Source organism: Nomascus leucogenys, chromosome 24, assembly GCF_006542625.1.
Source record: "Nomascus leucogenys isolate Asia chromosome 24, Asia_NLE_v1, whole genome shotgun sequence".
NCBI lineage: Eukaryota > Metazoa > Chordata > Mammalia > Primates > Hylobatidae > Nomascus > Nomascus leucogenys.
This window is the reverse complement of record NC_044404.1, coordinates 12,038,494-12,064,182: the sequence shown is the minus strand read 5'-3', so window position 1 is coordinate 12,064,182 and position 25,689 is coordinate 12,038,494. Positions and strand designations below refer to the sequence as shown.

The following is a 25,689-nucleotide window of genomic DNA, read 5'->3' as shown; positions in this document are numbered from 1 at the left end:
TACCTGTTTAGCCTCATTTTTCTCCCTTTGGACAGGGACTCTTACCTACCTCATTGGGCTCTTGTGCGGTTTCTAAATGACGTTGGCCCTCTATATCCATGAGTTCTACATCTGGATTCAACTAGTCATGGTTCACAAATACCCAGGGCCGGGTGCAGTGGCCCACACCTGCAATTTCAGCACTTTGGGAGGCTGAAGTGGGAAGATACACTTGATCCCAGGAGTTCGTGACCAGCCTGGGCAAAAGACGGTGAGACCGTGTCTCTACAAAAAAATTTTTTTAACTTTTTAAAAAGAAAAAAAATCAAGGAAAAATCAAACAATTTAAAGATAATACAAATTTTTAAAAATACAGTGCAACAAATATTTACATAGCATTTACTTTGTATAAGGTATTATAACTAACATAGAGATGATTTAAAGTATGTGGGAGGCTATACATAGGTTATATGCAAATACCATGCTACTTTATCAGAGGGACTTGAGCATCTGCAGATTTTGCTCTCGCAGTGGGTCATGGAACCAACCCCCATGGATACTAAGTGGATGACTATGTATGTGAAGTGTCCAGCACGGCACCTGATACGTAGTGGGCATTCTATAAATGGTAACCTTCAGATTTTACCTCCTGAGTTTAACATGATGTTTTCCACTGTAATCTAGGCAGCTCTGAGATCTTTGTTTCCTCCCATTAAAACAGGACAGTATCACCTGGCTCATAGAGTGGTTGTCAGATTTCATTGAAATAGTTCTTGTGAAGGTGGTTTGTAAATTATAAGAAACTATCCAAGGCTGGGTGTGGTGGCTCATGCCTGTAATCCAAGCATTCTGGGAGGCCGAGGTGGGAGAATCACTTGAGCTCTGGAGTTTGAGACCAGCCCGGGCAACATAGTGAGACCTCGTCACCAAAAAAAAAAAAAAAAAAAAAGAAAAGGAAACTATCTAAATATAAGGTATTAAAATTTCATAATTTGTTCATTCATTCAACACATATTAATTGAGCACCTAGTATATGCCAGCTACGCTGTGTCCTAAGAGCTAGAATACTCCAGCAGTGAACAAAATAGATTCCATTCTTGTAAGGGAAGATAGATAATATACAAGTAAAAACCTAAAAACCTATTATATATCATATGGTTATAAGAGCTATGGAGAAAAGTAGGGCAAGGAAGGGGAATAGAGAATGCTCACCTGGATTAAGGATTACATTTTAAAACCTGGTGCCATTTGAGCACAGCCATGAAGGAGGTTAGGAAAAAGCCCTACAGGTATCTGGGGAAGAGCATTCTAGGCAGTGGGCCCTGAGGCAGGAGCATGCTGGTGTATTAGAGGAGCAGCAAATACTGCAGTAGCAGCTCCCCTACCATGGCTGAGCAGAGTGGAGAGGCGTGTGGGGATATGGGGTCAGAGGAACACGTAAGGGAAGGAGGGGGCATATCACATAGGGCCTTTGTGTGGGAAGCGGGAAGCTGTAAGTGGGCTTTGAGCAGTGGAGTGACATTTAACTCATATTTCAAAAGGATCACTCTTGCCATTGTGTTGAGAATGGATTGTTAGAGGGTCAAGCACTAAAGCCAGGAATCTAGTTAGGAGGGAATTGCCACAGTCTTAAGTGGGGGATATTTGTGGTTCAGACCACAGTGGGAGCTATGAAGTTGCAAGAAGCAACTGGATTCTGAATTTGGGATTTGCTGATGGTTTGGAGGTAGATGGAGAGAAAGAAGTGTCAAGGTGTTTGGCCTGAGTATTAGGAGGATGAAATTGCCATTCACTGCAGTGCGAAGACTGAAATGGGAAGAGCAGGCTTGGGGGAGAAGGCTGGGAGTTTGGTTTTAACCTGTTAACTTAGAGACCTGTTGGGCACCTGAGTGGAGATACTGAATAGTTCTGGGGAGAGAGCTGGGCAAGGGGGATGGATTTGGGCATTGTCAGCGTATAGATGTTATTTCATCATGAGACTGGGTGAGATGCACAAGGGAACTAGTACAGTTGGAGAAGAGATGGAGTCTGCGAACCTGAGGTCAGGAGATGAAGAGGACCAAGGCAGATGGGGAAGGAGCAGCCAGGGAGGGAGTAGGAGAGTCAGGAGAGTTTAGAGTCTGAGAAGCCAGGTGAAGAAAGGGCGTCAAGGAGGTGGAAGTATCAGTTGGATGAAACGCTGCAGATAAGTCAAATAAGATGAGGACTAGGAATTGACCATTGGATTTAGCAGCTTAAAACTCATTGATGACTTTGACAAGAGGAGAGGACAAGATTTTCTGAAAAGTGAAAATATGTGTGCCAAGAAAAGTTTAGAAGTTTGGAAAACTTGTATCTCCTTCTCAATTTGGAGTCTTGGAGGATGAGTACTCCCCAACCCCCCTCCCCCAGCCCCCAAAACTGAGTCTTGCTCTGTTGCCCAGTTGGCGTGATCTCGGCTCACTGCAACCTCCGCCTCCTGGGTTCAAGCAATTCTCCTGCCTCAGCCTCCCGAGTAGCTGGGATTACAGGCATGTGCCACCACACCCAGCTAATTTTTGCATTTTTAGTAGAAACGGGTTTTCACCATGTTGGTCAGACTGGTCTCAAACTCCTGACCTCTTGATCTGCCCACCTAGGCCTCCCAAAGTGCTGGGATTACAGGTGTAAGCCCTTGCGCCTGGCTGAGGATGAGTGATTAAGCAGCCCTTTGTAAAGGGAATAGACATGAGTTCTCAGTCAGCTTATTCCATACTACCTGTGGAATCCTAGGATTCTGAGAAAATTACTTGGTTAAGTTTTTGTTTTTTGTTTTTTTGAGACAGAATTTCCTTCTTGTCGCCCAGGCTAGAGTGCAGTGGTGCGACCTTGGCTCACTGCAACCTCTGCCTGCTGGGTTGAAGTGATTCTCCTGCCTCAGCCCCTGAGTAGACAGGACTACAGGCGCCCGCCACCACTCCTGGCTATTTTTTTGTATTTTTAGTAGAGACGGGGTTTCACCATGTTGGCCAGGCTGGTCTTGAACTCCTTACCTCAGGTGATCCGCCCAGCTTGGCCTCCCAAAGTACCAGGATTACAGGCATGAGCCACCACGCCCGGCCTGCTAAAGTTTTTACCTGGGTTTCTAGGGAGAAGAAAGAGATCAGACAGTCCTTAACAGGATGCTGGCAGGGGAGCTCCCATCACCTTTGCAAGCCTCATTGCAGTGGCCTAGGTCAGTAGTCACAGCAATATGCAAGTCAGCCCTTCCAAACCAAGTGAGGAGTCCTGGGATGTGAGAACCCTTGGCAAGGCAGCCCTCTGCTGCTGCTTTATTGTTCAATAGGTGGTGCTCTTCTGCCTAACTTAGAACAAAATCAGGTCCCTTGCAAAGTTCTGGGGAAATTGTAACCCTAAACATGAAGAGTGGCCACCCTTCACTTTGGAAGTAGTTGCGTTTCAGGATTAGGCAAATGTAATGGTCTGTGGAATCCACAGTGCCCAGTTTGAATGCCAGTCATAAGTAAAGATGCCTTTTTTCCTCCTCATATATGTAGCGTCTGAGAGAAGAAATGGAAGAAATCACACAGCAGCAGCTGGTACACGACAAGTACTGCAAAGATCTCATGGGCTTTGGAACAAAACCTCGTCACATTACCCCCTTCACCAGTTTCCAGGCTGTACAGCCCCAGCAGTCAAATGCCTTGGTGGGGCTGCTGGGGTACAGCTCTCACCAAGGCCTCATGGGATTTGGGGCCTCCCCCAGTCCAGCTAAGTCCACCCTGGTGGAGAGCCGGTGTTGCAGAGACTTGATGGAGGAGAAATTTGATCAGGTAAGTGGTGAGAGGCCCTTTCCCTCTTTTCCTAAGCTCCACACCTCACTTTTCCCCTGCCAACCCTTTATCCTTCCTCTCTCAGGTGTGCCAGTGGGTGCTGAAATGCAGGAATAGCAAGAATTCGCTGATCCAAATGACAATCCTTAATTTGTTGCCCCGCTTGGCTGCATTCCGACCTTCTGCCTTCACAGGTGAGGATGTCCATGGAAGACATCATTACCCAGCTCAGGGTAAACAGGGAACAGGTGATTCCAGAAAAGCCAAATATCTTTTCCTTTGAAGCAACGCCAGTGAATCTCTGATTTCTTTGCCTCATGTCCAATTTCAATGATATTTAGTTCAGGTTTTCTAATGTCAGAGGCAGCAGACACAGGAACAATCAGAACAGAGAGGCAGTTCTACGGCCAAGCATGTTCTCATGTATGGATGCCAACAAGTTCACAAGTAGACTTAAAAGAGACCAAAGGAAGGGCAGTTTTGATGTAGCTCCTGTGCAGTATCTACGTCAAAGCTTTGTGAGTCAGGGAGGGTTTGGGGATCATCCTGCTTCTGTCCCTGAGGTGGTCACCAAGCTGCCTCACCACTTGCAGGCAGCATCAATCCCTGGCTCCTGAAGCTGGCCCAACTCAGAGTCCACCTTCTCAACGAAGCCTTCCTGGATTGCTCCAGCTGTAAATGTCCTTTCCTTCATCTATCATAGCCCTCAGCTATGCAAAGGTTTGGCATCAGACCTGAGATGAACCCCACCTCTGCCCTTAACCATGAGGTTTTGGACAGATTACTTGACCTACCTGGGCCTCAGCTTCCTGACTTGTAAAATCAGAATAACAATCTCTGCCTCCCAAAATGAGCAGCATTAATGTCTAAGCACCTACTATAGTGCCTGGCACAGAGCTCTAATAAGTGGGAACCATTATATATTATTACAGCTTCCTCAAGCTACTTCAAATCTGTTTTGGAAATAGAGTAGAGGTAAAATTTATAATGCTCCAGTTGCCTGTTCATACTTAATGTCCTTGTCTTACCTCTCTACTTGCTGAGTGTGGGCACCCAGTCTTGAACATCTCTTCCCACTTTACCGTGGTGCTCATTGCCCGTGCTTAGTGAAGCATTCAGGACCCATTGAGAGCCAGGAACATAAGCAAAAGGCGAGCCTGGCCCTCAGCAGACCCTATTCCCTAGCACAAAGACTCACTTTACGCCACCCAGCCCAGACAAACCACTGGAGAAATGTAGCTGGTCAGGTGTTAAACACGCTGCTCGAAAGAAGTAGAACGTGTTGGGTGAGGATGTGACAATTAGCCACATAAAACCACCGAACCAGAGAGAAATAACAGAAGGAAAATCACCCATATTTTGTTAGTTTCTATTGTTCCGGCCTGGCACCCAGCAGCTTTTCTCTTTTTTAATGACCAGACAGGCTGCTGTTCAGCAGAGCTTTAAGTGATCTTGGATTGAAAGTGTGGTTCAAAAGGAACTAATAACTAGGCCAAATTTGATCAAAGTCTGGCACATTACCCTTGTAAGTTACCCTTGTAAGTTCAGAAGGCTGCCTAGCAGCAGGATACGAAGGCTCAGAGGGCCCTAGATTTCTTCTTTTGATGTGGGTGTTTGTTATTGTTGTTGCTCTCTTTTTTAAGGTTAGTCAAGGTTGTTTTATTAAATATGCTAAAATATGCCAGTGACATTCAGCCTGGGCACACCGTATAAGTATTTGCTTCATTGCATAAGTACTATTTATTTAAAGCTTGCAGTTTGAAGTTATTGCTTAAACTTAATGGTATAAGCTTTAGAAATACAAAAAAATACTCCAAGACTGGACTAGAATCTCTACAGTCAGATTTCTAATCTCAGGATGCTAAATCCAGAAAAGAAAATTATACTTTCTTGGGGTTTTTTTTGAGACAAGGCTTGCTGTGTCACCCAGGCTGAAGTGCAGTAATGCGATCACAGCTCACTGCAGCCATGACCTACTGAGCTCAAGCGATCCTCTCACCTCAGCCTCCCAAGTAGGTAGGACCACAGGCGTGAGTCTCCACACCTGGCTAATTTTTTAAATTTATTTTTTATAGAGATGGGATCTCACTATGTTGCCCAGGCTGGTCTTGAACTCCTGGGCTCAAGCAATTCTCCTGCCTTGGCCTCCCAAAGTGCTTGGGATTACAGACATGAGCCGTGGCGCCTTGCCAAGAAATTATACTCTTGATTTTAGCCCATTTCCTGCCGAAATGCTATCCCCTTAGTTTTTCTTGTTGACCCACTCTAATTTTAGGGTTGTATCACCTAAGCCCCAGCATGCCTCATTGTCATTTGACCACAAGAGCCATGGGAGAAAACATTTCTCAGAGTAAATGCAATCATAGTATATGCTATTTTAGGAGTCTAATTCATTGTCTAAATGTGGTTCTGGTAGCTTTCAATACCCCTAACTTCCTAAGGGATGTGTGGTTTTCCCTTCTCTCCTATTTTATGTGTGCTACTGGTGCCTGGACTTGGGACCAATATCAATGGAAGAGAAGAAATAAATAGACAAGAAGCAAGAATCAGGAAATTCCAGCCTTCAGAGGAGAAATAACACTTTAGCTTGAATTGTATGAGAATTGCCTACCCATGCACACTGGCTTATGTAAACTTAATGAAAATATACATATGGCTTTCCAAATTACAGACTAAATCTTCTTCTATTAAATATAGCTGTCACAAAAATCTCTAGGTAATAGCAAAATGATTTCCAGGCCTATGCTGAATGGAATGGCCTGTTTATTGCAAACAGTGCTCAGTATTACAGTCATATATTGCTTAACGATGGGGATACATTCCGAGAAATGCGTCCTTAGGAGAATTTGTCCTTGTGTGAACATCATAGAATGTGTTTACATAAACCCAGATGGTATAGCCTACTCTACACCTAGCTCTGTGGTGTAGCCTTATTGCTCCTGGGCTACAACTTGTACAGCATGTTACTGTAATGAATACTCTAGGCAACTGTAAAACAGTGGTAAATGTCTGTGTATCTAAACATAGACATAGAAAAGATATGTAAAAATATACTGTATTATAATCTTATGGGACCACCATCATATACGTGGTCCATTGTTAACCCAAACGTTGTTAAGTGGCACACGACTGTACTGTTTTTTTGTCTGTTTGTTTTACTGAGACAGAGTCTTGCTCTGTCGCTCAGGCTGGAGTGCAGTGGCACGATCTTGGCTCACTGCAACCTCTGCCTCCTGGGTTCAAGTGATTCTCCTGCGTCAGCCTCCCGAGTAGCTGGGATTACAGGCACGTGCCACCATGCCCGGCTAACTTTTTGTATTTCAGTAGAGACAGGGTTTCATCATGTGTGCAGGCTGGTCTCAAACTCCTGAGCTCAGGCAGTCCACCCGCCTCGGCCTCCCAAAGTGTTGGGATTACAGGTGTGAGCCACCGCGCCTGACCCTGTACTGGTTTTTTATTAGTTTGAGACAGGGTCTTTTTTTTTTTTTTTTTTTTTTTTTAATGATGTAGTTTTGCTCTTGTTGCCCAGGCTGGAGTGGAATGGCATGATCTTGGCTCACCACAACCTCCGCCTCCCGGGTTCAAGCGATTCTCCTGACTCAGTCTCCTGAGTAGCTAGGATTACAGGCATGCACCCCTATGTCCGGCTAATTTTGTATTTTTAATAGAGACGGGGTTTCTTTATGTTGGTCAGGCTGGTCTCGAACTCCTGACCTCAGGTGATCCGCCTGTCTTGGCGTCCCAAAGTGCTGGGATTACAGGCATGAGCCACTGCGCCTGAGACAGGGTCTTATTCTCTTGCCCAGGCTAGAGTGCATGGCTCTTGGCTCAGTGCAGCCTCAAACTCCTGGACTCAAGCGATCTTCCTCAGCCTCCCAAAGTGCTGGGATTAACATGCGTGAGACACTGCACCTGGCCCATGACTGTACTTCAAATTTCATTATAATGTAAAATTGTTTAGATGATCTTCTCTGTTTTTTTTTTTTCTTGAGATGGAGTCTCGCTCTGTCGCCCAGGCTGCAGTGCAGTGGCGCGATCTCGGCTCACTGCAAGCTCCGCCTCCCGGGTTCAGGCCATTCTCCTGCCTCAGCCTCCCGAGTAGCTGGGACTACAGGCGCCTGCAACCACACCCAGCTAATTTTTTGTATTTTTAGTAGAGACGGGATTTCACCGTGTTAGCCAGGACTGTCTCAATCTCCTGACCTCGTGATCCACCCACCTCTGCCTCGCAAAGTGCTGGGATTACAGGCGTGAGCCACCTTGCCCGGCCGATCTTCTGTTTTTAAACAAGGTTTGACATATATTTCTTAAGCAAGAGCATGTAATTCTTGTGTCAAAATGTAACAGTAATGGAGACAATTCCATGATACTGTTTTGGCAACCTTTTAGGTTTTTCGGATTTTTCTTTTTGAGACAGGCTCTCTGTCACTCAAGCTTGAGTGCACTGCTGCACGTGATCACGCCTTTCTGCAGCCTCAACCATCTGGGCTCAAGTGATCCTCCTGCCTCAGCCTCCCGAGTAGCTGGGATTACAGGCATGCACCACCACACCTGGCTAGTTTTTATTTTTTGTAGAGACAGGGTCTCGCCGTGTTGCCCAGGCTGTTTTGAACTGCTGGCCTCAAACACTCCTCCCTCCTTGGCCTCCCAAAGTGTTGGGATTACAGGTGTGAGCCACTGTGCCTGGCCACTTTCTTAATTTATTCTTAAACTGAATTGCTTTATAGGACCTTTGACCGTTGATATGTAGACCCTAACCCTGACCTGGAGCTATCTACTTTGTCTTTTCTGTGCTCAGATACCCAGTACCTCCAAGATACTATGAACCATGTCCTAAGCTGTGTCAAGAAGGAGAAGGAACGTACAGCGGCCTTCCAAGCCCTGGGGCTACTTTCCGTGGCTGTGAGGTCTGAGTTTAAGGTCTATTTGCCTCGCGTGCTGGACATCATCCGAGCGGCCCTGCCCCCAAAGGACTTCGCCCATAAGTAAGCACCTCTGTTATGATTTCACCTTCCACTCCATTTGGTTGGAGAGGAAGGACGCTCTATCTCAGATCCACGGAGCTTACGCCCATTTTTTGCATCATTAAACTCCAGGGTATAGCAAATCATATGAAGAACAGCCCTTCCTTAGTTGAATTCTAAGCTTTTCCAAATGAAATAACATAATATGAAATATTTGGGGAGGTTGAATACCCTGAGAACATGTGAGATGCCAATGCTGTTTTCAGTGTTATTATTTACTGGGAATCTGCTAGTTTTGCTTTTTTCTCTGGCTTTTAAAAGTCTTATTTTGATATAAGACCTAAAGAGAGGAATCCTCGACTGGAACTGAAGGGACCTAAGGGTCATCTTTTTCCTCATCGCTGAAGTTGAATAAGTTATTCCACCTCTTTAAACCTCCTGGCGAATAAAATACGAGAAAACCCCTCAGCATCCTGCCAGACGGAGAGGCCAGGGTGTCTTCGCTAAGGCGAGGGGGTCAGTGTTCATCATCCTTTGTCTCAGGGTTGTCTTTATACTTCCCTGTTTATTAGCGAAGATTGCTGTGGTGAATTAATACGCCCCACTACTCATTCTTTTTTTTTTTGAGATGGAGTCTTACTTTGGTTGCCCAGGCCGGAGTGCCGTGGCACGGTCTTGGCTCCCTGCAACCTCCTTTTCTTGGGTTCAAGCGATTCTCCTGCCTCAGCCTCTCGAGTAGCTGGGATTACAGGCATGTGCCACCGTGCCCAGCTAATAATTGTATTTTTTTGTAGACACAGGTTTTCACCATGTTGGCCAGGCTGGTCTCAAACTCCTGGCCTCAAGTGATCCACCCACCTTAGCCTCCCAAGTAGCTGGGACTACAGGCGTGTGCCAGCATGCCCAGCTGATTTTTGTATTTTTAGTAGAGGCGGGGTTTTGCCATGTTGGCCAGGCTGGTCTCGAACTCCTGACCTCAGGTGATCCACCCACCTCCGCCTCCCAGACTGCTGAGATTACAGGCGTGAGTCACTGCGCCTGGCCCCATTCTAAAGCCCAGCATTCTCATCATAGAAGAATTTCTTTCCATATGATGGCTGTGTACTGCCTTCTTGTCCCTGATGAACACCTTGTTCAGCTCTCTTCTTACATAATTATCTTGTGAGCACCACACTAACCCATATGGTATAGCTGTGTGAATTCAGAAAAAGGGCCCCTTCCTTAAGACACTTTACTGCCATCTGCTGGATTGTTGTAGAAATATACAAATCTACAGTAATTGTGATGTGATGGGCCTGTTTGAACTGTGCTCTGGACAATTTGCATACCCGTCTGTGGTAGCCCTGCCTGAGTAACCTGCTCTCCTTGCCCCAGGGTAATTTTGAGGTAGGACATTAAAGAATGTCATTATGTCTCAACTAGCCACTCTTCATTTCTCTGCAGGAGGCAGAAAGCTATGCAGGTGGACGCCACAGTCTTCACTTGCATCAGCATGCTGGCTCGAGCAATGGGGCCAGGCATCCAGCAGGATATCAAGGAGCTGCTGGAGCCCATGCTGGCAGTGGGACTAAGGTGGGTGTCAGAAACCTGAGCTTGCCCTATATCAGTGTGAGGCTTGGCCCCCAGTGTTGGGACTGTTAAAAGAGTGAGGCATGGTTGTTTGCACATTCAGCTGGATGGACAGGATAGCTTAGACTAAACACACAGGCTAGTACTGAATCCTAGTTTCATCACTAGCTTTCTATGTGATCTTGACTAAGTTATTTAATTTCCCTGAGCCTCTTTTTTTTTGAGAAGGGGTCTTGCTCTGTTGCCCAGGCTGGAGTGCAGTGGCCCAGTCTCGGCTCACTGCAAGCTCTGCCTCCCGGGTTCACGCCATTCTCCTGCCTCAGCCTCCCTAGTAGCTGGGACTACAGGCGCCCGCCACCACACCTGGCTAATTCTTTGTATTTTTAGTAGAGATGGGGTTTCACTGTGTTAGCCAGGATGGTCTCGATCTCCTGACCTTGTAATCTGCCCACCTCGGCTCCCAAAGTGCTGAGATTACAGGTGTGAGCCACCGCGCCTGGCCTCATTTTTTTTTAATCTGAAAAGTGGGTACAGTAGTAATTCTTGTTGCCTAGGGTTGCTGTGGGTTCATGATATAGTCACTCTTAGCATCATGCCTGGTATATAGGAAGTACTCAATAAATATTTGCAAATATTTTGTATATTATTATTGAGCAAGTTGCTTAAGCTTCCTAAACTAAGTTCTCTTCATCTGTAAAATAAGGACAGTGTACTTAATCTGCTTCCCAGAGTGTTTGTTGTGACTTGGTCTTCTGTAGTGGCTGAATTATAGTGAGCAAGTCTTCTGTGGCAAGAACCAGAAACTCATAGATTGTTTGGAGACCTGAGACTAAGCCAAGAGAATTTACACTTTTATTCTTATTTTATAATATCCTTTCTACTCTGAAGAACAGAGGCCTGATCCCCTTGCTGGGAGAGAAAGCTGTTTCTTCCCAAGAACAGATTGAGTGTCATGTGCCCAGCCCTTATGTGACTTGTTTCCTTCCCCTCAGCCCTGCCCTCACTGCAGTACTCTACGACCTGAGCCGTCAGATTCCACAGTTAAAGAAGGACATTCAAGATGGGCTACTGAAAATGCTGTCCCTGGTCCTTATGCACAAACCCCTCCGCCACCCAGGCATGCCCAAGGGCCTGGCCCATCAGCTGGCCTCTCCTGGCCTCACGACCCTCCCTGAGGCCAGCGATGTGGGCAGCATCACTCTTGCCCTCCGAACGCTTGGCAGCTTTGAATTTGAAGGTAAGAAATTACAATGGCTCTTGCCAAGATAGTGAGAGATGCTGGAAACTTTGGGAAAGGAATGAAGGTATCTAGGATTCCTGGATCTTGCCAGGGTGCTAAAGACAGGGTAGCTGATTCTGTAGCAGCTCATCCTTCCTATACTCTTTCCATGTGTTGGTAATTCCTACTCTTTGTTTCTTTGTCCTATACTGAGTTTGGGGGCAAATGGTTTGAGGGAAAGTATACGTTGATCGAAGGAAGTAATGCTTCAGAAACAGATCCCCCTCACGTCCTCACTTTTCCACTTCTTTGTAGCTGAGATGGTATGTAATGCTTTAAAATGTGTAAGTAGGGGCTTTTGGGTGTTTCCATGTCTATGGCGATATGATTTCTCTCTTTTTTTTTTTTTTTTGAGACAGAGTCTCTCTGTTGCCCAGGCTGATGTGCAGTGGCACGATCTCAGCTCACTGCAACCTCCGCCTCCTGGGTTCAAGCGATTCTCCTGCCACAGCCTCCCGAGTAGCTGGGACTATATTCGCATGTCACCACACCTGGCTAATTTTTGTATTTTTGATGGAGATGGGGTTTCACCATGTTGGCCAGGTTGGTCTGGAACTCCTGATCTCAAGCGATCTGCCTGCCTCGGCTTCCCACAGTGCTGGGATTACATCCATGAGCCACTGTGCCCAGCTGGCAGTATGATTTCTAAAAGTACCATACTGTGTAGTTCCAAACTGCAAATAAACCCATAATAATGCCCCACAGAGATATATTTCAGGGGGAGAAGTTGATACTTTTGAAATTTGAGATCATACAGGTAGTATTGGTCAAGACTGTGGGGAAACAAGCAAGTACAGAAAGCCTGAACATGCTGCCTGGAGACAGCCACCCATGGTTTCTCTATTGCAGTTCCTCCACTTAACATTGATTCACACCTGTGATAATTTATCTCTAGTGAATAGAAAGTAGCTATGTTTAAACCCAGACTACATAGACTCTTTGTCTGGTGTTTAAATCTGGGAACTAAAACAGGCAAGGTAAATTTGATCAAGAATTGTATTACCCTCTGAGAATGTAAGGGGTTGAGTTGGAATAAAACAAAATAATGTATTATTTAAAGGGAATATAAAAAGGCTAGGATTGGGGGATACCTTTTATCTGTCTCTCTGCTCCTTCACCACCCCCTTTTGCCTTTCTGCTGATTGAAAGCCCCCTTGTTACCCTTTAAGAGTTCTGGGTCAGGCCTGGCATGGTGGCTCATGCCTGTAATCCCAGCACTTTGGGAGGCCAAGGCGGGTGGATCACAAGGTCAGGAGATTGAGACCATCGAGTTTCAACATGGTGAAACTCTGTCTCTAATAAAAATACAAAAAAAAAAAAAATTAGCCGGGCGTGGTGGTGGACACCTGTAGTCCCAGCTACTCGGGAGGCTGAGGCAGGAGAATGGTGTGAACCCAAGAGGCGGAACATGCAGCGAGTGGAGATCGCGCCACTGCACTCCAGCCTGGGCGACAGAGCAAGACTCCATCTCAAAAAAAAAAAAAAAAAAAAAGAGAGTTCTGGGTCAGTATCGTATTGATCAATGTCTGGTTGAAAGTAGAATTAGTAGCCTCAAAATGGAAAATTCAGCTAGCAAGCTGCAGACCTACCTGTCTACAGCAGCAGTGTTTATTCTGTTTTCCCTCTGCCTTTCTATCCAGGCCACTCTCTGACCCAATTTGTTCGTCACTGTGCGGATCATTTCCTGAACAGTGAGCACAAGGAGATCCGCATGGAGGCTGCCCGCACCTGCTCCCGCCTGCTCACACCCTCCATCCACCTCATCAGTGGCCATGCTCATGTGGTTAGCCAGACCGCGGTGCAAGTGGTGGCAGATGTGCTTAGCAAACTGCTCGTGGTTGGGATAACAGATCCTGGTAAGGCTTCCCAGACAGAAGGAATCTAGGGGAGTTAAGGAGCTTAGGGCAGTTGGGAGTAGCCAGTTTCATTACATGGCCTCTCTAGAGTTCTTTGGCCTCAACAGGCTGATATTCAGCTATTTCTCTGCCAAGGCGTGTTAGGTGTGGCTACTGTAGCCTTTGGTGTAAGATAATCTACCTTTAATTCTTTTGTCTTTTACTTCTGTGAGTAGAGAAAAGAATGACAGAGGTTAGATGAGAAAAAGCATCTGGAATCTTCCCACTTCGCTGATGGCAGTGGAGGTAGAAGCTGGGAAGGGCTGGAGTGATGGGGTCATGAAGAAATGTTCAAAGGCTCCATTGCTCTTGCAGACCCTGACATTCGCTATTGTGTCTTGGCGTCCCTGGACGAGCGCTTTGATGCACACCTGGCCCAGGCGGAGAACTTGCAGGCTTTGTTTGTGGCTCTGAATGACCAGGTGTTTGAGATCCGGGAGCTGGCCATCTGCACTGTGGGCCGACTCAGTAGCATGAACCCTGCCTTTGTCATGCCTTTCCTGCGCAAGATGCTCATCCAGGTAACTGAGGTGATGGCCAGACCCACAGGCAGGGAAGACAGGACTCTCACTGTGAGAGCTGCTTGAGGAAACGGAGTTGAGGACAAGGATGGGGGAGAAAGATTGAGGTACCTGGTAAAAGCCACATTTGTCTGCAAGGGTCCAAACGTTTCCCTGGCTTTATAATGGCAGTTCCAGTGCTCATCACCTCATGAGCCCTTTGTCAATATGACTCCAAGGTGGTTCAGAGTCCTCTCATGCAGCTCTTTCTTTTTCCTGGCAAGTCGCCAGTGATCCCATTTCTTGGCCCTCTTTGCTTGCTGGATTGATCTGCTGCAGATGGTGTCAGACTTCCCAACACCTCCCTATCCTTCAACTCTCCTGCTTTTCTTGCTGGTGCCAGGTCAAGCACGGAGGCCATTTTTCTTCACAAAAATAACCAATGTGAGACCATTTCCACCGTTTGTTCTAATAGTCATTGCCCCAGTCTGTGATCCTGGCTTTCATTCTTAAATAATATGAGAATGCCAAGCTCAGCTGCTTGGTCTGTAGCCTAAGGTAGAATTCCTCTGGAGACATGGCTCCTCAGTCTTTGTCTTCACCTACCTGAGTAAGTTCTGTGACCTCCTGGTGAGCAATACATGGTCCAGTCCTGCCTGGTGAAGTTATTTCCACCTGCCTCTTCTGGGTCTCTATGTTGCTCACCCACTCACTTCCTGTCCCCATTGCTCAGTGTCTGCTTCCTGACCCTCCCTCATGGTTTGTTTTGAAGTAAACACTTTTTGTGACATATAAGGAACTTAAACATAGAAAATCATTAATATACGTAACTCACTCTACAGAAATGTTGTTTGTTCACAATTTGTTATAAAGTGGCTGTAAATTATATCATCAGTCAACAAATTAGGAAGTTGTACTTATGTTGGCACTTCTATTTTTAGCGTAATGATTTATTTAACTGCTGGCCTGCGTTAGAAGTGCCTGTCATTTTAAGTCTTAAAAAAATTCTTCAGTTATAGGAAGGAATAGAAATCATTGTTGAAGGCCAGGCATGGTGGCTCACGCCTGTAATCCCAGCACTTTGGGAGGCCGAGGTTTCCAGATCACCTGGGGTCAGGAGTTCAAGACCAGCCTGGCCAACATGGTGAAACCCCGTCTCTATTAAAAATAAAAAAAAAGTAGCCAGGCATGGTGGCAGGCGTCTGTAATACCAGCTACTCTGGAGGCTGGTGCAGGGAGAATTGCTTGAACCCAGGAGATGAAGGTTACAGTGAGCTGAGAGCACGCCACTGCACTCCAGCCTGGCAACAGAGCAAGACTCTGTCTCCAAAAAAAAAAAAAAAAAAATATGAAATCACTGTTGAGCCTGCCAGCTCAAATCATGCTAAATTAATTTGGCATAGAAATATCTCCTAAATGGCTGAGTGCAGTGTCTCATGTCTGTTATCCCAGCACATTGGGAGGCCAAGGCAGGCGGATCACATGAGCCCAAGAGTTTGACAAGACCAGCCTGGGGAACATGACAAACCACGTCTCTACAAAATATACAAAAGTTAGCTGGGTGTAGTGGTGCATATTCAGGAGGCTGAGGTGGGAGGATCACTTGAGCCTGGTAAGTTGTGGATGCAGTGAGCCATGACTGTGCCACTGCACCCCAGCCTGGGTGGCAGAGTGAGACCCTATCTCAGAAAAAAAAAAAAAAAAAAAAAGGAAAAAATAAGAAATACCTCCTAATGAGAATATCAATATGTTCATTCTGTCAGCAGACTTTTTGACCACATGCTATGTTCCAGGTTCTGCTGGGCACTGGGAATATAGCAGTCAACGAGCCAGGCGTGGCTCCAGTCTTCTTTCTTTTTTGTTTTGAGACGCAGTCTCGCTTTGTCACCAGGCTGGAGTGCAGTAGTGCGATCTTGGCTCACTGCAACCTCCACCTCCCAGGTTCAAGCGATTCTCCTGCCTCTGCCTCCTGAGTAGCTGGGACTACAGGCGCCCGCCACCACGCCCAGCTAATTTTTGTATTTTTAGTAGAGACGGAGTTTCTCCATGTTGGCCAGGCTGGTCTCGATCTCTTGACCTTGTGATCTGCCCGCTTCGGCCTCCCAAAGTGCTGGGATTACAGGTGTGAGCCACCTCGCCCAGCTGGCTCTAATCTTCTTAAAGCTGATACTAAGCTATCAGGCCATCTCATTTTTTCAATATTGCAGAGTGTGAAGCTCCTTTGAATGAATTTATGTACTGAATTTAGCCCTTGAAACTTTAAAATTACTCTTTTTTGTTTTTAAACTTTGATATAGATTTTTCCAAATTGAGTTGTACATTTTCATGCCTTGGTAAAGGCTTTGGTGTTTTGTTTTGAGACAGAATCTCACTCTGTCACCAAGGTTAGAGTGCAATGGTGGGATCTCATCTCACTGCAACCTCTGCCTCTTGGGCTCAAGCAATCCACCTGCCTCAGCCTCCCAAAGTGCTGGGATTACAGGCATGAGCCACTGTGCCTGGCTGACTTTGGCCTTTCTTGCGGTCTTGGTCATCAGGGTGGGCATTGGTTATTGTTATTAGGATGCAGTGAGGCTCTTGGGCTCTGGAAGTGAACCTGGGGTTCTTTGGATTGGCACCGCACTGCTGCAGATAGTTGGGCTCTGCTCCGTGAGGCACATTTCCTTGCAGTTAGCCATGTCTTCTTGGTGCTGCAGGTCTATTCTCAGTATCCCCTTCATTTCTTTTCCCTGTGGTCTGCTATGACTGGGGAAAATAGGCTACCAAGGGAATCCAGAAAATCAGGTTATTAAGTCAGTAACCTAAGACAAAATGTAATGTTAAATTGTAGACTCCTCTGGGTAGCTGAGTTAACCTGAGCTCTGTGACATCTGCTTTTCTCACTGCTCATTGATTTCCTTCTGGCAGCTTTATCCAGAAATCTGTCTATATTATGCTGTCTATGTCACCATGAGCATGATGTGCTGATTTGCTGGTGTCCTGAGGATGTCAGTTAGAACCAACATGTTATCTCCAGTCAGTAAGGCTTCAGGGGATCCTGCCAGTGTGATCCCCACCTATTGAGGTTTATCTAGATGTGCCCCAAACAGCTACAGAGTGTCAATACTTCTCTTGGCATCATAGCTGTTCTAACTGTTCTTTGATTCCTTTGCCATTATTTGTAGTCCTTAGTAATTTGCTGTCTGGACAAAGATTTTTCTCCCAAGGGGCCCTACCTTCTTTCCTCATTTTTATAGACCCCTACTCACAGCTCTCCCTGTTGGTTTTCTCAGTCTTCTCTGGCTGTGCTACATTGTTTAAAGCTCTGCTTTAGAGAGGACCATGGGATATTGGAGTGCTGTGATAAAAGGAAAGGGAGCAGGTTTTCGAATAGTTTTTCTTCCTGTCGCAGCTGTATCTAAGGCTGTTCTGCCTGTTGCAGAAATGTCTGTTGCTCATTGAGTATCTAGCAGCTACTTCATCTGTCGTGGAGGTCTGGTTTTTTCCCCCAGTTCCCTGCCACTTTTTCTGTTGGACACAGTCTCTCTCTAGAATGTCTTCTGCCATAGAGAACATATGAGCCTTTCTTCCCTACAGATTTTGACAGAGTTGGAGCACAGTGGGATTGGAAGAATCAAAGAGCAGAGTGCCCGCATGCTGGGGCACCTGGTCTCCAATGCCCCCCGACTCATCCGCCCCTACATGGAGCCTATTCTGAAGGTAACACAAACCGAGAGGCTGGTGCTTTCTCTGTGCATTGTCATCAGCTCATATGGGGAGATGGGAGTGTTTCAGTGCTCACTAGTACACTGAACAAAGTAGATGATTTCTTTGCTCTCATGCTTGGAGACCAAAGGGCCATATCAGGCATTTTCAGTTAAAGAATACCAAGAATCTCATCAGTCACAGGAAAGTGCTGTCCTTATAAGAGGTAAGAGATAATGCTTCAGGACATCATCACAGGTGTTTGGAAAGGAGAAGTAGGTAGATAGTAGCATAAAATAGCTCGCCCAAAATGAGGAAAAAATGAGCTTGAAAATCTGAAACAACCTTCAAATCTCAACACATTAGAGTCATGTCAAGTCCTTTATAATGTATGTTAATCTGGATGAACAATCACTGAGACGCAGTTTAGAGGAGACATGAGAAATACTTTCACATTATAGTGCTTCCCAGCTCTCTCACATGTCAAATTTATACTTCATATGGAGAAAAGTTTGAGAATTTACATTCCAGAGAAATCTTGGATTCATAAAGCCTAGAAGGAATTTCTTTATGACTGAGATGGTCTCTTGGGTGAATTTTACTTACATAACAGAAAGGTTTCTAGTAGAGTCTAACCTGCATTCATTTTCTCATAACTTCTTTTTCTAGGCATTAATTTTGAAACTGAAAGATCCAGACCCTGATCCAAACCCAGGTGTGATCAATAATGTCCTGGCAACAATAGGAGAATTGGCACAGGTAAAGGGTCAGCTACTTTTTCCATAGTGGAGATAGGGTGGAAAAGAAACTCACCTCTAAGGAAGTAAAAATCTATTTTTTTTTTTAAGTGAAAGGTCTCACATATTTATTACGGAACCCAGCCAACCAACGCGTTCATAACAGATTCAGAGAGAAATAATATATTCTCAATAAAACATGTCCAACTCTCCAGATAGTGGTGACATTTTCAGCTTGATATGGTAATATTATTGTGACCTTCAGACAGCATAAATATGTGTGCCATCTCATGTGCAATTCTTTATAGACCCATCTTGGTTCTTCTCCAATGTCTTTTTTTGGAGTTGTACCTGGTTGTATTACCAGTTTTCATCCGAATCCACTGGGGAATGGGACGATTTTACTTTTGTTTCTTGGCCAGGAATTGCTTCATTCTGAGAGTCTTGTGAGAAGACATGGCGAGAATCAGAGTCAAGCACATACCATGATGGTGGAGAAAGGAAGAGAGGGCTTTTTTTTTTTTTTTTTTAATTTTATTTATTTGTTTTTGAGACAGTTTCACTTTGTCCAGGCTGGAGTGCAGTGGCGCGATCTCGGCTCACTGCAACCTCCATCTCCTGGGTTCAAGCGATTCTCGTGCCTCACCCTCCCAAGTAGCTGGGATTACAGGTGTGCACCACCACACCTGGCTAATTCTTGTATTTTTAGTAGAGATGGGGTTTCACCATGTTGACTAGGCTGGTCTGGAGCTCCTGATGTCAGGTGATCTGCCCTCCTCAGCCTCCCAAAGTGCTGGGATTACAGGCATGGGCCACCATGCCCGGCCTCCAAAATACTTTTTAATGCCAGAATTTCTAACCCTTTCTGCCACCCTCTTTTTGATTTTGCAGGTTAGTGGCCTGGAAATGAGGAAATGGGTTGATGAACTTTTTATTATCATCATGGACATGCTCCAGGATTCCTCTTTGTTGGCCAAAAGGCAGGTGAGTATTACTGCTTCCTGATTGAGCAAGACAGACCCCATGAGTCCGGGGACCTTGCTTCTCTTTATTCACCTTAGTGTCCTCACCCAGTGCCTAGAACAGAGTGTGACACATAGTAGGTGCTCAAAAATATTTGTTGAATGAGTAAAAGTTAGAAAGATTTGAAACCAGAATTACCTGTTGTCCTGACCCAGAGTCAGTTTCAGTAAGTATCAGGGCTGACTAGTGCCATTTTGTCTATACAAAAGAAAATGCAGGTCAATTATCAGAGCCCTAGCTCTCAGAGGGAAAAAGAAAGCCTGGGCCACTGCCTATGAGTGAACAGAGGTTTAGCTCATCCTTGCCCAGCCCTGGTTCTGCTTTCCCAATTTTGAGGCTATTAGATGACTAGACTAACATTAAGAACAGTCTTAATTTATTTCCGGGCATGGCAGCTCACACCTGTAATTCTAGCACTTTGGGAGGCCGAGGCAGGAAGATTGCTTGAGCTCCAGAGCGAGAGCAGCGTGGGCATGATGAGACTTTGTCTCTACTAAAAAAAATAGCTGGGCATGGTGGCATGTGCCTGTAGTCCCAGCTACTCAGGAGGCTAAGATGGGAAGATCACTTGACTCCAGGAGATTAAGGCCGCAGTGAACTGTTATCACACCACTGCACTCTAGTCTCCAGTGAGACCCTGTCTCAACAACAACAAAAAATCTTAATTTCCTTTTGAATCTCCCGTTAGTCATTTGGGATATGGAAGAATGATGTGTTTTCTTTGAGAAAGGTGGGAATTTTCTTTGTCTCTTGATCCAGTGATTGTTGGAGTTTTGTGTGCTTGATCATCCTTGGTTTTATGCCCTCTTGAGATTTCTGCTTATGGTTAATGTCTTTACCAGAAACCTGTTTTCTTCTTACAGCCTCTAACACTTCATTACAATCATTATACAAAGAGTTCAACTATGCTTTCTTTTCTCTCATACTGGCTCAATGAGTCATGTGTTCTTATGCCTTTCCAGGTGGCTCTGTGGACCCTGGGACAGTTGGTGGCCAGCACTGGCTATGTAGTAGAGCCCTACAGGAAGTACCCTACTTTGCTTGAGGTGCTACTGAATTTTCTGAAGACTGAGCAGAACCAGGGTACACGCAGAGAGGTAGGGGACGTGGCAAACTTGGTCTTTAAAGACTTTGCTGGGAGGATGGCAAGAGAGAGAAGGTTGCAGCATTAACATGCTCTGACAGTGTCAGACTTCCTGTCCCTCTCCATTTTGTTCATGTAGCTGGTCATTTGGGTATGAATTGGGGATTATGTAACCTGAGAGGAGTATCCGTGATACTTGTTGTAATCATGTTGTGATGAATGTTTTCTTTTTTCCCTCCCCTTTCCCACCCAGGCCATCCGTGTGTTAGGGCTTTTAGGGGCTTTGGATCCTTACAAGCACAAAGTGAACATTGGCATGATAGACCAGTCCCGGGATGCCTCTGCTGTCAGCCTGTCAGAATCCAAGTCAAGTCAGGATTCCTGTAAGTTGGGGGTAGCCATGAAAGACTTGCCAAGTTCTCACTCACAGAGCCCTTGCTGGTTGTGTTTAGAAAGTCTGGAGCTGGATTACTGAGAAATTATAGGATATTGGCTCATGTAGTAACTTTTGAATGAAAAGTCAGTAGTTTCTTCTTGAATCCCAGAAGGGTTGCTGCTTCCCATTGTGGCCAGAGTCCTCATATCTGTCTAGATTCTTTGTCAAGGGTTGACATGCCAAGTCTGTCTGCTTTTTGATGCCAATGCAAGAGATACACATTATCACCCCATCACCTCTATCTATCTCTCATTCTTTCTTAGTGCCTCTTTGATGGTTCTCCTTCCCATGGTATCTACAGAAGAAGAGGATAGAATTGATTCTCCCTGTTTTAATTGATAGGGAAATCAGAGGCAAGGCTCAGGGCCATAGGGAAAACTAGCAGCAATCAGAAATTTGGGGCTCTTTTTTCCATGAAATGGTTTGGCCCAAGAGCTGCATTGCCTTTTTTTGTTTGTTTGTTTTTGAGACGGAGAGTCTTACTCTGTTGCCCAGGCTGGAATACAGCACTGCAACCGCTGCCTCCCGGGTTCAAGCAATTCTTCTGTCTCAGCCTCCCAAGTAACTGGGACTACAGGCGTGTGCCACCACACCTCGATACTTTTTGTATAGCCCGTTGCCTTTTGACAAGTAGCCTGAGTGAATGGGGGTGGAGTATGGGGTTGCAGGAGGGTTTTCTAGACTTAACCCACATTCCCTCAGGGCAGGCCTATTTCTGACATTGAAAGTTAACATTGGTTCTCCCAACTATTCCAGGAAAATGTTATTACCCCAAAATAAATTGTTTCTGAACTCTCTAGATGGGGTCATATTGCTTCAGATTTCTTCCTCTTCTGGTATTAGAGAGACATGCCTGTGATGTTATTCTGTCAGCCCCATAGCTTTTGAGAGCAGGGCCTGAGCCATGCTGCTCCTGGTGTTCTTCCTTATTCATGGCACCAGTCAGCCCAGCTCTTCATCTGTTTAGTTCTTACCCTCCTTGCTGCACTCTTGATGTTAGTATACCTCCCTTCCTTGCCGCTGCCCCCTCCGCCACCGTCAGAGTCCTTGAGGTCCTTATTGTTCAAGTCAGGTAGGTAGTATTTGCCTGCCAACCTGTCTGAATTCCCTAGGGGAACCAATGAGCTGCTGAACAGATGTTTGCCTAATTTAATTCCCTTTACTTTATTTTGGGGGAGTAATTATTTTTATTGATGGTTTCAGTTATGAAGTTGTAAACGGTAAGAAGGTAAATTAAACAGAGCAATTTAGAGAAAACCAACCCATCATGTACTGTTTTAGGCTTTTGTGGTTTGAGTAATAGAAAAGCCAAAAACGGTTTACTCCTTAATGGTGAGAGGCTATTCATTGGTTCCTAATAGACCTTGAATTCCCAACAGTGTTAGAACATACTAGGAAGAAAGATATGAATGCTAATGTCTGTTAGGAGGTTGTTTGTTATTAACCATGCTCTGCCTGAAGTCACGTCATGTCATGTGTAGCTCTAACACTCTCTGTTATTTTGTCCTAGCTGACTATAGCACTAGTGAAATGCTGGTCAACATGGGAAACTTGCCTCTGGATGAGTTCTACCCAGCTGTGTCCATGGTGGCCCTGATGAGGATCTTCCGAGACCAGTCACTCTCTCATCATCACACCATGGTTGTCCAGGCCATCACCTTCATCTTCAAGTCCCTGGGACTCAAATGTGTGCAGTTCCTGCCCCAGGTCATGCCCACGTTCCTTAATGTCATTCGAGTCTGTGATGGGGCCATCCGGGAAGTAAGTACCTTAAACCCCAATCCTTCTCTTTCTCCTCTGCATCACACATGCACAGATCCATTTGTGCTTCAGCTTCTTAATTGTGCATTCTGTGTGCTCTTGAGCCTAATGCCTTCCTCCCCCTTAACTCCCAACATGTAAAGTGTACAATCGGCTCACTCCAGTATCCTGGCTTAGATGGCTAAAAGGGCCAGGTGCAGTGGCTCACACCTATAATCCTAGCACTTTGGGAAGCCGAGGTGGGCGGATCACCCGAGGTCAGGAGTTTGAGACCAGCCTGGCCAACATGGTGAAACCCCGTCTCTACTAAAAATACAAAAATTAGCCGTGCGTGGCGATGCACGCGTATAATCCCAGCTACTCGGGAGGCTAAGACAGGAGAATCGCTTGAACCTGGGAGGCGGAGGTTGCAGTGAGCTGAGATCGAGCCACTGTGTTCCAGCTTGGACGACAGAGTGAGACTCTGTCTCAAGAAAAAGATGACTAGAAGATGAATAGCCTGGGGGAGGAAAAGCATTGTCATTCTCAGTAATCTGGAGTTCAGTCCGGTTGTAGATGCCCCACAAATACAAAATCAGTCTGGATTTCTGGTTGCTCCTTCATGACAAGATTTAAGTCGTAACACTTTTAGTGAAAATACTACACGGGTGAAGTTGCATGCTTCTTACTGGATCTCATACTGCCACCAGTTGGTCCCATTACTGTTGATCCTCAGTGGGAGCATGCGGCCAAGTGGGTGTTTATCCGATCTCTCCATTGTAAACTTATCTGTTTTCCTTTGCCATTAGTGAGTAATCTGTGGGGTGACACTTTGAGACTCCATGGCTATCCTGTTCCTCAGCTACCTTCCATCCAGTGACTTTAGCATCCATTGATAATCCTCACTTGAATTGATTATCACACTGGTGGTTGCAAAGTGATGACTTTCTAATTTTGTTATTCCTTCTCCATTTTATTAGCTGGCAGCATTTTTCTGTAAAGAGGAATTTTCCCCTCCCCCACCTCTCACTCTTGCTGTTTCTTGTGTCTTTCTCTAAACCACAGAATATGCAAAATGGTTCTAAGATTAAATGTGCATACTACTACCAACCACAGATCTAAGTAAAGTTCAGAATAGCTTTGTAATTCCTGTTATTCTTAGAATACACTCTACTAAGGGTGTACAGTCAGAGTACTATGTTTAAAAGATACCTCAATTAGTTACTTTTCCCCGCTGATCATATTGTCAACATGATCTACATTTAGAGGAGATAGCATGTTTTTAGAAATTATGTTTCCTGACTTTGTGTCTGGAGTATAGACATACCGTTTATTTGTTTCTATTGTATTTATAACTATCAACCTGATTGAATCCTTTTTTTTTTTTTTTTTTTTTTGAGACGAAGTCTCACTCTGTTGCCCAGGCTGGAGTGCAGTGGTATGATCTCAGTTCACTGCAGCCTCTGCCACCCAGGTTCAAGCAATTCTCCTCCCTCAGCCTCTTGAGTAGCTGGGATTACAGGGGTGCACCACCATGCCTGGCTAATTTTTGTATTTTTAGTAGGGACAGGGTTTCACCATGTTTGCCAGGCTGGTGTTGAGCTCCTAACCTCAGGTGATCCAACTGCCTCAGCCTCCCAAAGTGCTGGGATTACAGGCATGAGCCACCATGCCCGGCCGGAATTCTTATTAACTCTAATAATTTACCTGTAAATTCTGTCAGGTTTTTGCTCTATATAATTATATAGTCTGGTGGGTGGGGGTGGCGCGGTGGGGGGGGGAAGAAAAATAAAAAAAGGAAGTTCTGTTTTTTAGTTTTAATCCTGTAAACCGCTTAGTGACACAGTAATGAAAAGTAATAAGTAATAAAAAAGTAATAAGACCTCTACTACCATGTTTTTGGTTTTTAAGATAGGGCCTTGCTCTGTCGCCCAAGCTGGTGACACAGGTTGCGGTAGGTGATACGGGCTCACTGCAACCTCCACCTCCTGGGCTCAAATGATCCTTCCACCTCAGCCTCCTGAGTAGCTGGGACTACAGGCATTTACAACCACACCCAGCTGATCTTTTGGGTTTAGCCATGTTGCCCAGGCTGGTATCAAACTCCTGGGCCCAAGCCATCTGCCCACCTTGGCCTCCCAAAGCACTGGAATTGCAGGAGTGAGCCACTGCACCTGGCCTTACTCCATGTTAATTAGATGCAGTGATAGTGGAAATCTATAACCTTGCTCCTGATTTTAATAGGACTGCTGTTAAGATTTCACCACGAAGTATAATGTTTGTTGTAGCTTTTTGGTAGATATCTTTTTATTTTATTTTTATTTTTTAAAACATACAGAATGCTTCACAAATTTGCCTGTTATCCTTGCATATGGGCTATGCTAATCTTCTCTAGATTGTTCCAATGCTAGTATATGTGCTGCCAAAATGAGCACTAGATAGCTTTATAAAGGTCAAATATTCTCATATAAAGAGAATACTAAAGAGTTTTTTTATGAATGGATATTGAATTCTTTAGTCTGTAATAATCATATGGTTTTTCTCTTTTAATGTGTTAAATATGTTGAATCACACTGATAATGTGTTCTAATGTAAGAATGCGGGCATTCTTGTATTAAAACCACCTTGGTTATAATGTATTTTTAAATTGTGATCTTATGTCAGTTCAACTTAGAATTTTTGCATCTGTGTTCTTGATTGAATTGGTCTGTAATTTTCTCTTTCTTAACTATGGGCTCAAAGATCTGTTTAGCTTTTCTGTATCTACTTGAAGCAGTTTTGGCTACTTTTTTTTAGGAAGCTGTTCATTTTATCTAAGTGATAAAACTTGTTGACATGAAATTGTTCACACCGTTCTCTTACATTTTAATTGTTTTAAGATCTTTTTTTATGCCCCAGAACTGAGTGGATTATGTTTTAATTTTCTACTAGAGATTTGTCAAAGCATTTTTCAAAGAAGCAACTATTGGCCAGGTGCGGTGGCTCATGCCTATAATCCCAGCACTTTG

The 25,689-nt window shown here is 45.0% G+C and overlaps 1 protein-coding gene, 1 non-coding gene and 1 pseudogene across 6 annotated transcripts in view; 1 reads left to right on the top strand and 2 right to left on the bottom strand.

Moving 5' to 3' along the window:
- The window catches only part of MTOR (mechanistic target of rapamycin kinase), a 156,122-nt gene that overhangs the window by 9,718 nt on the left and 120,715 nt on the right, over positions 1 to 25,689 (top strand). For 3 of the 5 annotated variants that reach the window (XR_004028485.1, XM_030805770.1, XM_030805771.1), the window contains exons 7-19: positions 3,495 to 3,770; positions 3,856 to 3,964; positions 8,569 to 8,755; positions 10,178 to 10,306; positions 11,296 to 11,540; positions 13,223 to 13,438; positions 13,793 to 13,998; positions 17,554 to 17,676; positions 18,331 to 18,420; positions 19,290 to 19,382; positions 20,384 to 20,518; positions 20,759 to 20,888; positions 22,452 to 22,702. Coding sequence is in view for 4 of the 5 variants with exons in the window: in XM_030805770.1 (XP_030661630.1) it covers positions 3,495 to 3,770; positions 3,856 to 3,964; positions 8,569 to 8,755; positions 10,178 to 10,306; positions 11,296 to 11,540; positions 13,223 to 13,438; positions 13,793 to 13,998; positions 17,554 to 17,676; positions 18,331 to 18,420; positions 19,290 to 19,382; positions 20,384 to 20,518; positions 20,759 to 20,888; positions 22,452 to 22,702 (2,190 nt within the window). In the remaining variant the exon portion in view is untranslated. Of the gene's footprint in view, positions 1 to 3,494; positions 3,771 to 3,855; positions 3,965 to 7,983; positions 8,062 to 8,568; positions 8,756 to 10,177; positions 10,307 to 11,295; positions 11,541 to 13,222; positions 13,439 to 13,792; positions 13,999 to 17,553; positions 17,677 to 18,330; positions 18,421 to 19,289; positions 19,383 to 20,383; positions 20,519 to 20,758; positions 20,889 to 22,451; positions 22,703 to 25,689 lie in introns of those variants that run through there. The other 2 variants (XM_030805773.1, XM_030805772.1) reach the window with 2 other exon arrangements.
- LOC115833048 lies at positions 18,442 to 18,901 on the bottom strand (annotated as a pseudogene).
- Positions 25,010 to 25,116, bottom strand: LOC115833091. Its single transcript, XR_004028541.1, has one exon. It is a non-coding gene; the product is annotated as a U6 spliceosomal RNA (small nuclear RNA).